Source organism: Nyctibius grandis, chromosome 4 (genome assembly GCF_013368605.1).
Source record: "Nyctibius grandis isolate bNycGra1 chromosome 4, bNycGra1.pri, whole genome shotgun sequence".
Classification (NCBI taxonomy): Eukaryota; Metazoa; Chordata; class Aves; order Nyctibiiformes; family Nyctibiidae; genus Nyctibius; species Nyctibius grandis.
The window spans coordinates 77,350,194-77,364,101 of NC_090661.1; the positions used below are offsets into that span (position 1 = coordinate 77,350,194).

Below are 13,908 nucleotides of genomic sequence, written 5' to 3' on the forward strand. Positions count from 1 at the left end.
CCTGAAGAGCAGCCAGCTGAATACCACCCTATTCATTATTCATATTCAGTTAAAGAACTAGCAACAGAGTTCATACGTGTATCTGTGCCTCTGCTATTACTGACAAAACAATTTACTTTTCCTCTGCCTATTTTTATAAAAGATATAACTTGCTTTTATTTTGCATCCATAATTTCTGTGGGTTTAGGAAAACAGAGGTAATATAAACCCAAATAAGCATGAACTCATGTTCTCAACATCACAGTGACGCTCAGCAAACATAGCAGATCACTTACCCCTATCCACTGCATAATTGCCCCAAAAGGTTAGGGGAAAAAAGTTAACTAGAATGACAATGCCACTCTCTGGATTTCTCAGGAAAATGTCCTTCTAGCACTTGCACTGCTAAATACAATTCATCTTCATGTTCAAGAAAAGCATACCATGCTGTGCAAAACATTTTAAAACACTCAGAGAAACAGGTCTCCAAGACAAACCTCTTCATAAGCATGCTATATGACTTCTAACTGAAAGAAATCCAACATAAAATGTACTACTACTTTAATTTCATTCTGCATCTCACCAGATATTTCATGCTCTTTGAATTCACATCTCAATTATCAGATTCCAGAGATTCTGAGACTCAGTTTTTCGATCTGTGAAGCAGGATGAAAGTTGTGTGATAACTTACATGGAAAGTGCAACTTACCACTCATCAGCAACTTGTCCTCAAATGTTGCTCTGAAAGCACCTACTGGAGTTCGGAGGGCCTTTTTGATCTGTCCTCGGATCCCACTCACAGTACGTATCGCTGCACCTTCAAATTTAGCCACTTCCAACTGAGAGTTAAACATTCCCTGAAAGTGTAAATTACCCACCATCATTCAAGATGCTTAGTCTCTCTCTGTGACCTATGTAGGCCACAAAAACGTAAGTAATTCCCACAAGCATATCTTATAAAGAAACAGGAAGAACATAACGTCTTTATACTAAGAGTGCTGATCATACGAAAAACCTACAGAGCTGACTTTAAGGTAAGCTACTAAAACGTAATCTACTTAGAGTCATATACGACAGGCAAGGCTTCTTAGCATTAAGTATATACATTTAAAATTCTAAACCAGAACATACTGAAGAGAATCTGTCCAGTTCTCTATTTTAAAGTCATTTGCTAGAACACAGCATACCTTAAAAGCAAGTAAACTGCCTTAAGCTTCTAGCTGTGAGACTCTAATACGATATAGCTCTCCAAGGTTTGTGCTTCTTTCATAAATCACAAGGAAGTCAGGAAAAATTCTGTGTATACTTAGTGCGAATACTTGAGTGCTTCATTGTTAGGATCAGTAAGCTTAGTTGCTTACTGCCCCAAATGCAGAACAACCTAACGTCTTCCTGAGCCTGAAAGCCCAACTAAGGACAGCTGGAAGGTCAATGAAAATTCACTTCTGCAACACTTCCTGCCCCAAACACTTTTGTAACTGTAATTGTGAACTCCTAGGCACTGCTAGAAGTCATCTTTGATCCCAGAGCTGAAATTCAGTGACACCAAACTGCCTGAATGACACCAGGGGCAGGTTCACATTCTCCAGAGGTATCTGCCACTGTGGGCAGGTAATCAGTGAGTTTCAGTACCTTTAGAGACTGCACTGAAGAGAGCTCAAAAAAACCCAAGCAGCTACTGAGATCCAGAACACTATGCAACAATTATGGGGAACTTCTGCCTCAGGAAAGACAGATGGACTTCCAGGTTGCATTCCTTCCTTACATGTGGTTTTATACTATACATACCTACCTTAATAAAACAAGTGTTCTTAAAAATTTTGAATGGAAAACCAGTTAGCTTTAACTTCTTTACAATAGTTATGGATTTATCTAAATCGAGCACAACTCCTGTCGCAGCAATCCGGAAATCAGGCTGAAACATAGAGATGAAAGACACTGATGAATGTGTATTTACCGAACAGTGAAGAAACCATTTCACTGATACAATTTCAGTGCTTTTTAGAGTTTGAGTTCAGAATTTATAACCCTTACAGAAGTACAGCATGACAAATGCAAATTGACTTCGTACAGGCTAGCTGAGGTGCTGCTGACATGACATTCCTACCATTCACTAATGAGATTTTCAAAACTGCCATTCTAATTACCTTGGAAGCAATCTAAGAGTCCTTGTTATCTACCTCACTGCGTCCTCTTTACGAAACAGAATCTTACTCAGACAGAAAGTCTCAAAGGAGAAGTGCTTTGCGCACTGCTGTAAGTCACTATATTATGCTAGGGACACACGACGAAAATAGCCTTTTAATACATATAACAAGATGACTGTGCAATCGGACTCAAACAAAGCATATTTTAGGAAGTAGATAATAATCACCACTCTGATTACTGTCGTGCTCGTTACAATGCTATGCAAAGCTTTCGCTATACATTGTATGTAAACATAAATCTACCTTTGGGTAGCAGATATGCAACAAAGATTACATTTGATAAATACTGCTTTTAACACTACTTAAATTAATTCTGATACCCATAAACATTCTAACAAGATGCAGAGAAATCACACTGAGGGCAAACTTTTCAACAGGAACATCAGTATCTCATCCTGTAAAAAGGTTTTAAGTTACCTAAATACTTATTACCTGAAAATCAAGTAGGTATAAATCCTTCCACAGAAAATAATAAAGCAGTATTTGTCATTTTCAGTGAAGCAGATGAAAATTATTTAAAAAAAAAAAAAAAAGCCTCCAGTTTGCTATCTCATCACTATACACCTTTCAAAAACTTGAGTCCACCTACTTTGTCAGTTCCTACAACATCACTGCTTTACTATATATAAGCCTTCTTTCCCAAACCTATATATTTTATCCAAAGACCCATGGAAAGCAGTAATCAACATGTTGTGATAACAAACCTACCGTTGTGCCACTGACAGACTGAACCGCCAAAAGTCCTGTCCCCTGAGGAGTGATGGGCCCTACAAGAAAATTAAATTTAAAAATTTATGAAAAGCTTTATTACGTAACATCTAGCCTATATTTAAAGTCAGAAGGCTTAGAAATACGTGCCAAATATTCTTAGTGAATGAAACCAAAGAAAATTTTAAAGCACTTAACCCATTACTCACATATATAGGCCCACAAAAGTTAAAGGAATGGTTAGCAAGAAGTTACTCATGTACGGAAGCATCTGCAGGGCTGGGCACATAATGTGTGCAAGCATCTCTCTGCACACAGCCAATAAATTAGGTTCCTCTTTGATACAATACAATCTAGCAGAATGCTCAGAATTTGATTAAAAGCCAAATAATTCACAAATCATTCAAATAATTCATAAATAATAGGCAATACACCTAGTTTCCCATACTATTTGGTCTTATTTTATACTCTACGGGGAACACAACTTTCTAAAGACTTCTCATTCCAAAAGCTACTGGCTGTATTTCCTGATACATCCTGTAAAGCCTGAGAATTTTATAAAGATTAAGTGATACACTACAGTAACTCCAGAATGCCCTCACCCCAAAAAGTTGCTCCACAATGCATATGCTGTGGTGTGTACTTCAGAAGCCTATGACGCCCATTGTGATCTTCAATGTAGAACATGGGGATAGTCTGAAATCGCCTCCACCCTAATGAGAGGATTAAAGGATCACGTGTCTTAAGTATCTTCTTATACCATCGGTGCTTCTTCAGGCGCAACTAATTAGAAGAAAAGATGAACAATGCTATTAGAGGATAACAACATTAATTCTGAAATTCAAGCCTTATTTCAGGAATGACTGAAAGCAACTTCCATCTACACTAGAATTTTTTAATCACTAAGCTTTATATCTTTGAACATTCTCATTAACACTAGGTTGACTGGAAAGATAAAGTTAATCAGTGTTTCACTCACTTTGAAATCATGTTTGTATGCATATGAGCAAGTATTATATTAAAAAATATATATATATATGTGCTAGAAACTTTTCTATAGCCACTTGTCCATAGACCATGAATCTCAGAGTACAATTTATGTTTGCCATTTAGGAATCACAATATCAGACCTTTGTCCTGAGACATCTCTGCAGATGAACATTAAACAATAACTTCTTCTTCCATTATCCAATTAAGCCTGTAAAAATCCAGCATCTGCTACTGTACGGTTAATTGTGTCAAAAGCAAATCCCCTATTCAAGAGACAAAGATGAAGGTTTCTCTCTGTGTTTACTGTATCTTTAATAAACAGAAAATAAATAACAACTCCAGACACTCTGAAGCACACCTGTACTGATATAAAGCGCACTCACAGCTCTGGCTACATACCTGTACATATCCGACATTTCCTTCGCTGTTGCCTAAACCACCCAGGATAATAGGATAATGAGGGTCAAAATTCAGGACAAATTCACATGGGACATTCTCAATCTCTATCCGAACATACATCCCAGGCCGGAAGCCCTCATACTGCACTCTGGTCTCATCATCTTGATCTTCAAATTCTGCTCGATTAAGCTATGTGCCAAAGAGAAAAGTCACCATGTGTTTTACAAAATTCAAGTATTAACAACTTGTTCAAGCAGTGCCACTTCTATTTAAAACATGCTAACATTTATACAAATCTTTCAGGAAAGATCTAATAGGTTTTGTGAGTTTTTATTCAGAGCAAGATCTCTGCCACGGTGAATTCCTTCCAATTTGAAATCCCAAGTGGACCTGTTAGTCTGCTTGAAAGACAGCACCCGAGAGAAGCAAATGACTGAGTGACTTCTGATATACCTTTCATAATGGTGACTTTGGATTTTAAAGATACAACTGTCAAAAGTACATTTTTGATTTGGATGCCCAAGTACCTTTTAAAGTTAACGTCCTGATCTTTAAGGTGTCACTTTATGAGAAGGCTGGGCTCCTATCTTACTCAGCAGCTTAAAATATTTCTATGCATCCTCACACTGTATATCGTCAAGAGTCTTTTAAAGCTCTTCTGTACCATATGAACGCAGATATTGTGTAAATATTTAACAAGATATCCTTATCTAAAACAGAAGCCTCACCCTCCTGTTCTAGCTCCTGATGTTCAGCTACCTGTAAGATGCCATGTTTAAGCAAACTAATTATTAATTTCATTTCTCAAGGTATTGAGATACACAACAAATCTTGCGGTCCAAGTTTATTTTTCTAGAAGCCTTCACACGCCCCCAGTCTGAGATCCTTGCCCTTCCATCCTGCAGTAGGAGTATTGCTGATATGTATTTCTGTAAGAGACCTCAAGTGGAACAGTTATAAATTGTCTCATATTCTTTTACTGGAATGTCCTTCTTTATGCTTTAAGTGCTCTTAGTGAGTACATCAGCATATCAGAGCTCATACGATCACTTATGACAGAGGCTAATGTAAGAAGGTAACAATTAATTTAATGACTATTTAGGGCAGGATTTTGTCAGAAAAGAAGACTGTGAAGTTGTCAGCAATGCAAGGCAATGTTCTTCCAACTCAGCCAAAGACAGACGCTACTTTTAAGCTTACAAGATTTTATCTAAGAACCAAGGCCTGGAACCAGATCAACACCTCCAATTCTGGATACAGTTACCCTGAAGACTCCTACCACACATACAGAGCAATGGTCATCAGTTATTTTTTCCTCAAAATAACTTGACAGTTTGATGAGAAGACTCCCACACAGAACTTACTTATCTGTTAATAACATGGCAAAAATCACACTAAAAATAATACCAAGAAAATATTTGACACAAATTAGTATGACAAAGATTTTCACCTTCCTACACAGAAAAGGATGCCTTTTTTTTTTTAATTCCCCTCCCTTCCTGGAGGGGAACTTTCTCTCTCATGGGTTTTTTTTTTTTTTTTCTGAGACCTGTCATGCTAGTTACACCACTAAAGGACAAATGGATAATTGTTAAAAACTTTAAAGTAGGTAAAGTTAGATGACACAGCCTGACTTATTCATGATTTAGAATATGGTTAACTACTAAAGTCAATTTAAATTAAGCTTTCAGTTTTTTGGTTTGCTTGGTTGTTTTTCTTTCCAGCTAATGGAACCAAAAAGTTCAACCATAAAAAAAATAGCATGCATGTATTTCTTTGTGTGTACTTTCTGAAGTAGCTCCTGAATGTCATGTGTGTTTCCAGGAAAAAACTTTTGGGCAGACTCTGTGGGGTATTTTTGAAGACATATAGCCAGATAAATTGCCAAGTTAACAGCTTGTACCTGCGCTTGTTTATGCATTTCTTCTTTAAGATCATCAAAGTACGTGGCATCCCCTTCATCATACTCTGCATCAAACATTTCTTTCAGTTTCCGTTTCTTGTCCATGCGCTCCTTTTTCTTTTCCTCTTCCTCAGGGTCTGGTTTGGACATTTTTCCATCTTCCTCCTCTTCTTCACTTCCAGACTAATCAACAGTAAGTTATCAAACGTAAAACAGTTCATTGAAGACAACCCATTCTGATTAACAATTTAATATATATTATTAAGTAATATTTTTTCATAATGCAAATTATTAGACACTTTAAAAATATTTCAATTTTTGACAGAAATTAGTAAGTTATTCATACAAGAAGATGTAACTTCAGCAATGACCAAAACATTTCATGATCTAATCATATCCCTTTCCACTGAGAAAATTATTGACTTAACATTTATTTTAAAGTCAGGGAACAGACCCTAGAATTGATCTATCTGTCTAATATCTAAAATAAGCACACATAATAAAAGAGAAAAAAAAGTAATTGTTGATAGCATTGAGTAATACTGCACTGGAAGGCAGCACTCTAGAGGCCAGAGAGGAGGAAGTTTGTTCACAGACCATTTGAAAACTGCCAAACTGATGCCGTTACCCTCAATTTTATAAATGAAATGCAAAGCCATCAAGTTGCTCAGTCCAAAAAAAATTTGGTTTTTCAGTCTGTATTGTCACAGACAACTACAGCTCTGTTCTTGGAAGATATCCAAGTCACAGCATAAAATTGGTTGCACCAGCCTCTTTTGCACAGGTATAAGGAATGACTAGGAAACTGTGTCAGTTTCCACGATTTGTTGTATTTAAACAGAGCTCTATAATCTTCTGCATCAGATGAAATGACACAGTACAAACAGTTATGATCACATTTGGTTTTAAAATACTTCTCTCATACCTCCAGATCCTCCAGCTCTTGATTAAGCCTGACACCTACTGTTAAATAAGTGAGGTGACTTCTCCTATGTAATTCAAACAATTCCGTTTGAGACTAAAAACATGCCATTCTAGGTATTTCTAAGTTCCAAAGTCTATAATACATGTACCTTTTCTTCCTTGTTCCCATTGATTTCTTTCCTATTGATTCATGAAAACTAAATTTATTACATAGGATGCCTATCACTTGATCAGAAATTCATATACATGTATGTTGCTAAAGAGCATGCAATTACAGGTCAGACCTCATCTCCTTCAGCAGCAGGCTTTCCTTTGTGCACAACACCAGTTTCAAGATCTTCAAAATCTCCATACAGTTCTTCTGCAACAATAAGCACCCAAGACACCTGACAGTTAATCATTGTTATATCGCAGTTAACCATTCTGTTGTGTTGTTCCATACAATTTCTCATATTTTCAGCACTGTGTATTTCTCAGAACTGCTTTGTAGATTAGTTTCAGCCCAAATATTTTTTCCTCCCATCAACAGTTTTGTAAGTTTGTTCTGCCCTCTCTACAGTTTCAGCTGAAAATTCTCAGCTGAACTCCAGTGGCTCCTCCTTCTTACTTTCAATACACTTAACTTTATGATTTCCAAAATGCAAATAAAGTTTAGCTCATTCCAAAGGACCACACAGCACATTAGTTAACACTCTAATGACACAAGACACTAGCACAGCAATCAAGTTCCTATCTTTAATTAAAAAAAAAAAAATAAAAATTTAAATACAGCAGACGATTTTCAAGTTAAAAACAAATGCTTATAGAAGCCTGTCAAACCACAATCATTTCGCATATAAGATACAGGCAATTATTAAAATTTTCTAAATATTTCCTAATTAAAAAAAAAACAAAACAAACAAACAAAAAAAACACAAACAAAAAAAAAAAACACAAAACACCACCTCCAAAACATCTGAAGATAGATCTCGCTTTTCAGCCAAATGTGAATGACCAGTTTGTCTTCCCATTAAAAAAGAATTTCTGCTTATTTCTACTGAGACTATCCAAAAGAATAAACCATACACAGAGGATGAATAGCTAAACTCAAATACGTCACTCAAAGTTGGCATAGCCAAGTGTTGACTAAGGATTCAATTTCCTAATTTAAAATATATACCCTATTTCTCAGAGAGTAAATTTTCAGAATGTGTCACTTGCCTACTGTTTGTACAGAGACTTACAGCAATGTTTAATTATACTAGTATCTGTATAATACTTCACATAATAGTTTGAAAAAATTTGCAAGTACATCACTAATGCAAAACATTCTACAGATGTAGCTATAAAGTCGTACTTTTCCTAAAAATGATTAATGTATCCAGGATTTTTAGAAGTCTTACACATACCATCTTCCTCCAACAACTTTGCTGCATCTTTATCATCTTCCCACTTTCCAGTAACAAAGCAGTCTCGAATACTGCTCATAACCTGCAAAATAAGTGCCTTGTACAGTTACAGCTTGTCATCAACAGAAACATTCTCCAGTATGTTCCCCACTCCTCCAACATTTTACCACCTCAGAGATAATCTGATATTCTCACGCACAGCTCCACATCAAGACATCATTACCAAAACTACACAATGCCTCAGCAAAAGCAGGAATGTGAAACCAACTCAACTCTTGCCCAAAGGTCTTTACACTAACAAGGTCTCTACCCTATATCACGTTTTCACTCATGATTCCCCTGCTTTTTACTTTTCAGTAAATAAATAGCAAGCTATGATCCCCCAAACAATCAAGAGAGCCAAGCATTAACTTCACTTATTCTAACTTTCCACTCCTGTAAGAACAGACCTTGGAATCTGTTAGCTAGTAAATACTTCTAATGACAGCAAGTAGCCGAAGATACGACATTCTGGCCGTAACTCCCCTAGGTCTGTTTCAATGACAGCTCAGTAGTACTTCACGAGACACAGCCAGGACTTAATCAGTATAGGATATGCAGAAGCAATTATCCAATGGTATTACCTCTTCTAAATCCCAATCTTGTGGCTTTTCTATCAGAAATTTGGAGCAGTCAAGAGCATTAGCCTTCTGTTTAGATGCTTTGTCTGGACGGCTGACACGAAACAAACCTCCAAGTTCATCAGCTGCATCCTCACTCTCATGGTCCTCATCCTCAACAGCTAAATGAAACATACAAGCTGTGATTATTTCCCCCACAGCAGATGGACTACATTCATTAACAACCTCTCTTCTGCCTTATGTTTCAGAATACCTGCACTAGTTTGAGGGAAAAAAGCTGAAAACTAAAAATAGTTCTGAATATAATAAAAATGAAGAAAAAGGTACACTGATATAGTGTAAGAATTAAATTAATACCCTCATAAGGACAAAATAAGGTGAGCAGCAACCAGGGAGATACTATACATTGTGATCATAGTGAACTTCAGTCGTACAATTGTTCCATACAGAAACACATAACTAATTTCACAAATTCCACATAGTCCAAATTTCTTTGAACAACCTGAAATCTGGTTCTATTTGCATAACTGGAATCATCTGAAGAAATATTGCCCAATAAGTAAACATAGGATGTTCATTCAACATCATAAGTAGAAAAAATATGAAAACAAATGACATTAAGCTAGTCTGTAAATCAAGAATACCGGATTTGAGAATCTGTCAGCAAATCTTCCCGCTCCTGCACTGTGGAAGGTTTACGAAAGCCAAATTCTCATTGTGTTCTGCAGAGGTTCTGCATGATGAGGTTTGTACACTCAGACAACTACTGGAAAAGTTGTGAATTAAACAGGACAAATTGCATAAGTAGCAATTTTCTCTTCCTTTTAAGAGAGCTACCTTTTTTTTTTCCTTGCCAAACACCCTTATTGCAGATATGATAATACTAAGTCACATCTAAGAGAATATTCCACTCTCAGTCACTGTGAGACAGAAATTCCTGAAAACAGCCAACAAATGACAGCCCTTTATGAAACACATCAATTACCACAATGGATTTGCATAATAGCTATGAGATGATTATATAAATGACCAAACTTTAAATATCTGGGGGGAAATAGTTGTACCAGAAAACATAAGTAACAATCCAGTAGTCTGGAAAATGAGTTCAAAATGCTTTTTACGGGAAAAGTAAAAACTGTCTTTATTACAATTATTAGTGAAAACTAGTATCAGCAATTAAAAAAGTCAAGTAACTCTCCTCAAGCCTCCCACCAAAAGACAGTACTCAAAGATTCAGACTTGCAAATTTAGTAACAGCTAAAAAGCTACCATATATTAAAACAGTACAAGCTTCCAAACAGATTTGTACCTGTTCCATATACGAGTTTACGAAGATTGGGGGTTGAACATTGCTGTCTTAGAAAGGCCTGAGCTGCTTTCTGCGTAAGGTCCTCTTTCCACTTAAGTGCACCTGAAAAGGGAAAAAATGTGTTCTACATCCAAAAAAGGACAAGTATTAGGAGCCACACAATTTAAATAAGGACATGACCACAACAGGCTTAAAAAGTGTAAACACAACCCATAGTTTCTTTTTTTCATACTGAATATATACATAGAAACATAAATTGTGGCTAACAAACTATATCACTGATTTTTTTTCTGATAAGTCCTAATTTTAGGACAAAATTTTTAAGATATTATTATCAATAGTAATAGATTTTATTATTTTCATGATGATACATGTCTTCTTCACAGACTCGCAGAATGGTTGAGGTTGGAAGGGACTTCTGGAAGTCATCTTGCTCAGCCCCACCGCTCAAGCAGGGTCACCTACAGCAGGTTGCCCAGCACCATGTCCAGATGGCTTTTGAATACCTCCAAGGATGGAGATTCCACAACTTCTCTGGGCAACTTGTTTCAGTGCTCAGTAAGTACTTAATACATTTTACTAATATTCCCCCAAGAATGTTTTATTCTTTCTAAATGTAAGAGAGCATCATAATTTGTTTTACTCACATAGCCATAAAGATTAAACAGAAATGTATGCAGAATCAATGAATTTTATAAAATGAATCATCTCCTTTTTAGAGGAAGGAAACCCAAGATTGCAAACCAAAGGCTTAATAGCAGATAATCCCAGGTTTCGTAACTTGAAGTTTGCCACATAACAATTATATATATATTGGAGGAGCAACATTATATAATATTTAATCACTAAATCCTTTAACAATGAACCCAATTAAAAATGGACAGTAAAGTTTAACATTTATAGTCTACCTATGGTGTCAGCAGAAAAATCTATTTTTTCTTCATACTCCTCTTCCTCTCTGAGTAGATTCTCCACATCATCCTCCTTAGCTTCTGTAGCTTTAAGTTTAGTCTGTCTAATACTATCAGCTTTCTTTGCTTGAGTGTGCAGAAATCCCTTCCCATTTGACTCTTCAACTTCTAATTCATCATGTGATCCTTCATCATCACCCTCATCGAGGGAAGAATTTTCAACCTCAGATTCTGATGCCTCTTCTGCTGTGCAGTTTCCTGAATCTGTAGTGAACACTGCTTTTCTTTTCCGACTGTGATCTGAGATTTGTGATCTCATTTCTGTATCTTCACTATTTATTTCATACTTAGATTCAGCTACTCTTTTGCTTGCAGCCTCAAATTCACTATCTGAGCTTTCATTTTTGTAAGTCCTTTGCTCATCCTCCTCCTCCATCTCATTCTCTTCAGGGGCAGTTTTTCCTTCTTCTCCTTCAGAACTCATCTCAAGATCATCATCACTGTCTGCAAATGCTGGCAGTTCACTCACAACTTCTTCTTTAGTCACCTCTGTTTTCAGACGTTTGCCTCTCCCAAGAGCCATCTCTTCCTCTAATAGCTCTCTGTCACTATCTTCCTCAGCATCATCTTCATCATCTCCATCACTTCCATCCTCAGACATTGCTGCTGCTTCTTGGTCATCTTCCTCATCACTCACTGCATCATCATTTTCTTTCTCTTCTTCAAATAACGCCTTCCGACGTACTCTTCCAGTCTTCAAATCAATCTGTCGCTCTTCTTTTGGCATCACAAACCTGTTTTCCCAAAGATCACATTTAGGGTAAGATGGTAAAGTAGAAGGAAATTTTAATGAAACAATGAAGCTTCATGTTAATATTTTAAAATATTTTTTAGGGTTTTTTGTTTGTTTGTTTCCTAAAATAGAGTGTGGTTACGGAGAACATTAAAAAGGCAATGGAGTTCTTTAAGTACAGAATGCCTCTTAATTCAAGAATACATCCACGTTATAGCCGTATATAATTCCAAGAATTTTCTTCATTTTCCATGGAATGAATATAAGTTATACATTAATTTTACTGAATATTATGACTTCCATTCTCCCAATCTCTAAAGAAAAACAGAAATATGATACTTAGGGCTGTATCAGCAAGGAATTCCCAAAAGGCAGGACTATACTGCTTGCAAAACTTTTCTATTATCAATTATTCCTATCTCAAAATACACGTGGCATGAGTAGTCTCAGAAGAGGAAGAATTAGGCAATAAGACATTCTACTAACTGTGCTCTACTGAGAATTTTTCCTAAATTAGAGCCTGAAATTAGAGATTCATTCATGCTCAAACACTGCTCAGTGTTCAAAACTTACTCTTGTCCTACATCTTCTGAACCTAAGGGTCTAGAGTCCATGAAGAGAGACACCTTGCTTGACGCCATCTTAACATCAATGGCTGAATGTGTGGAGATGAGGCTCTGAACTAGTTCATGATTTGGTCTCACTTCCTCCTGGAAAGCCAAGATTTTTTACTTTTTCATTTAAAGCAATAAACAAACATCTAACGAACAGCTAACAGTCATTAATCTGCCTAAAACAGTAGAAATATGCATATGCAAGAAAAAATTCCAAAGCATTTTAAATAAACATTTTCTCAGAATAGCAAGGTCTCCCTTCCCCTCTTCACATTTCAAGAATGCATACAATATTAACCCAAGAAAAATTAAAGAGGGCCTCCTTCACAGTATGCAACCACTGCAGCAAGTATCAGCAAGCACACATTATCACAGACCCAAACATATTGAACATTTAGCACAATACAGGGGAAAACAGCAGAATTCAACCTGTGTGTATGCAAATGTTTTCCCCCTCTCTCCCTTCGACCAGTCAAATCCTCTAAGTGTTCTTCCACAACCACCCTGCCCTGCAAAGTAAGAGTGATAACAGCCCAGTACCAGGAGTTTTTATAAATCTTAAGTCGATGTTTGGAAAGTTTATGAAACTCACTTTAGCTATTTATTATTAACTGATCCTTCAAATGTTTTGCACAATATTTCACACAGAGATAACAAAATTATCCCTCCCCTGAAATCACTAGGGGAGAAAAATAAATTACGCACCATGGATATATAAGGATTGATTATTTTAAAGCAGCTTATTTTTAAACACTTATTGTGACTCTAAGGATTATAAACTACACACTGCAAGAGAATTCAAATCACCAACAGCATTCCCTTACCTCTTCTTTTTCATGAGCATGGCTTCCACCAAGGTCAATATAAACAGCATCTTTATCATAGACAATGCCCCCAACTCCTGAAAGAGGGGCATAGACTAGTTTCTCTTTCTCATTTAAAGAACGCTTCTTCTGCTGTTCAGGTAGAGCACAGGGGTCTGGTAGGAAACTCACATCACTCACAGTAAAGTCTCCTACACCTGGGGTGACAGACAAAGGAAGCAATAAGGTTTTCACAAAGTTGTAATTCTGAGATTTGCACAATTCACCATGAAGAGATTAAAAAAAAAATGCAAAACATTGTAGCATTCAGTGATTCATCAACAGTGAGCTCTGTATCGA

The 13,908-nt window shown here is 36.5% G+C and overlaps 1 protein-coding gene across 1 annotated transcript in view; it reads right to left on the bottom strand.

The window, feature by feature from the left end:
• The window catches only part of BMS1 (BMS1 ribosome biogenesis factor), a 41,615-nt gene that overhangs the window by 20,527 nt on the left and 7,180 nt on the right, over positions 1-13,908 (bottom strand). Inside the window, exons 8-20 of the mRNA XM_068398453.1 lie at positions 13,570-13,766; positions 12,705-12,841; positions 11,336-12,132; positions 10,428-10,529; positions 9,122-9,279; positions 8,499-8,580; positions 7,395-7,471; positions 6,187-6,369; positions 4,284-4,472; positions 3,497-3,677; positions 2,895-2,953; positions 1,772-1,894; positions 689-836 (exon numbers count right to left, since the gene is read on the bottom strand). Of these exons, the coding sequence (XP_068254554.1) occupies positions 689-836; positions 1,772-1,894; positions 2,895-2,953; positions 3,497-3,677; positions 4,284-4,472; positions 6,187-6,369; positions 7,395-7,471; positions 8,499-8,580; positions 9,122-9,279; positions 10,428-10,529; positions 11,336-12,132; positions 12,705-12,841; positions 13,570-13,766 (2,433 nt within the window). The remainder of the gene's footprint in view (positions 1-688; positions 837-1,771; positions 1,895-2,894; positions 2,954-3,496; positions 3,678-4,283; positions 4,473-6,186; positions 6,370-7,394; positions 7,472-8,498; positions 8,581-9,121; positions 9,280-10,427; positions 10,530-11,335; positions 12,133-12,704; positions 12,842-13,569; positions 13,767-13,908) is intronic.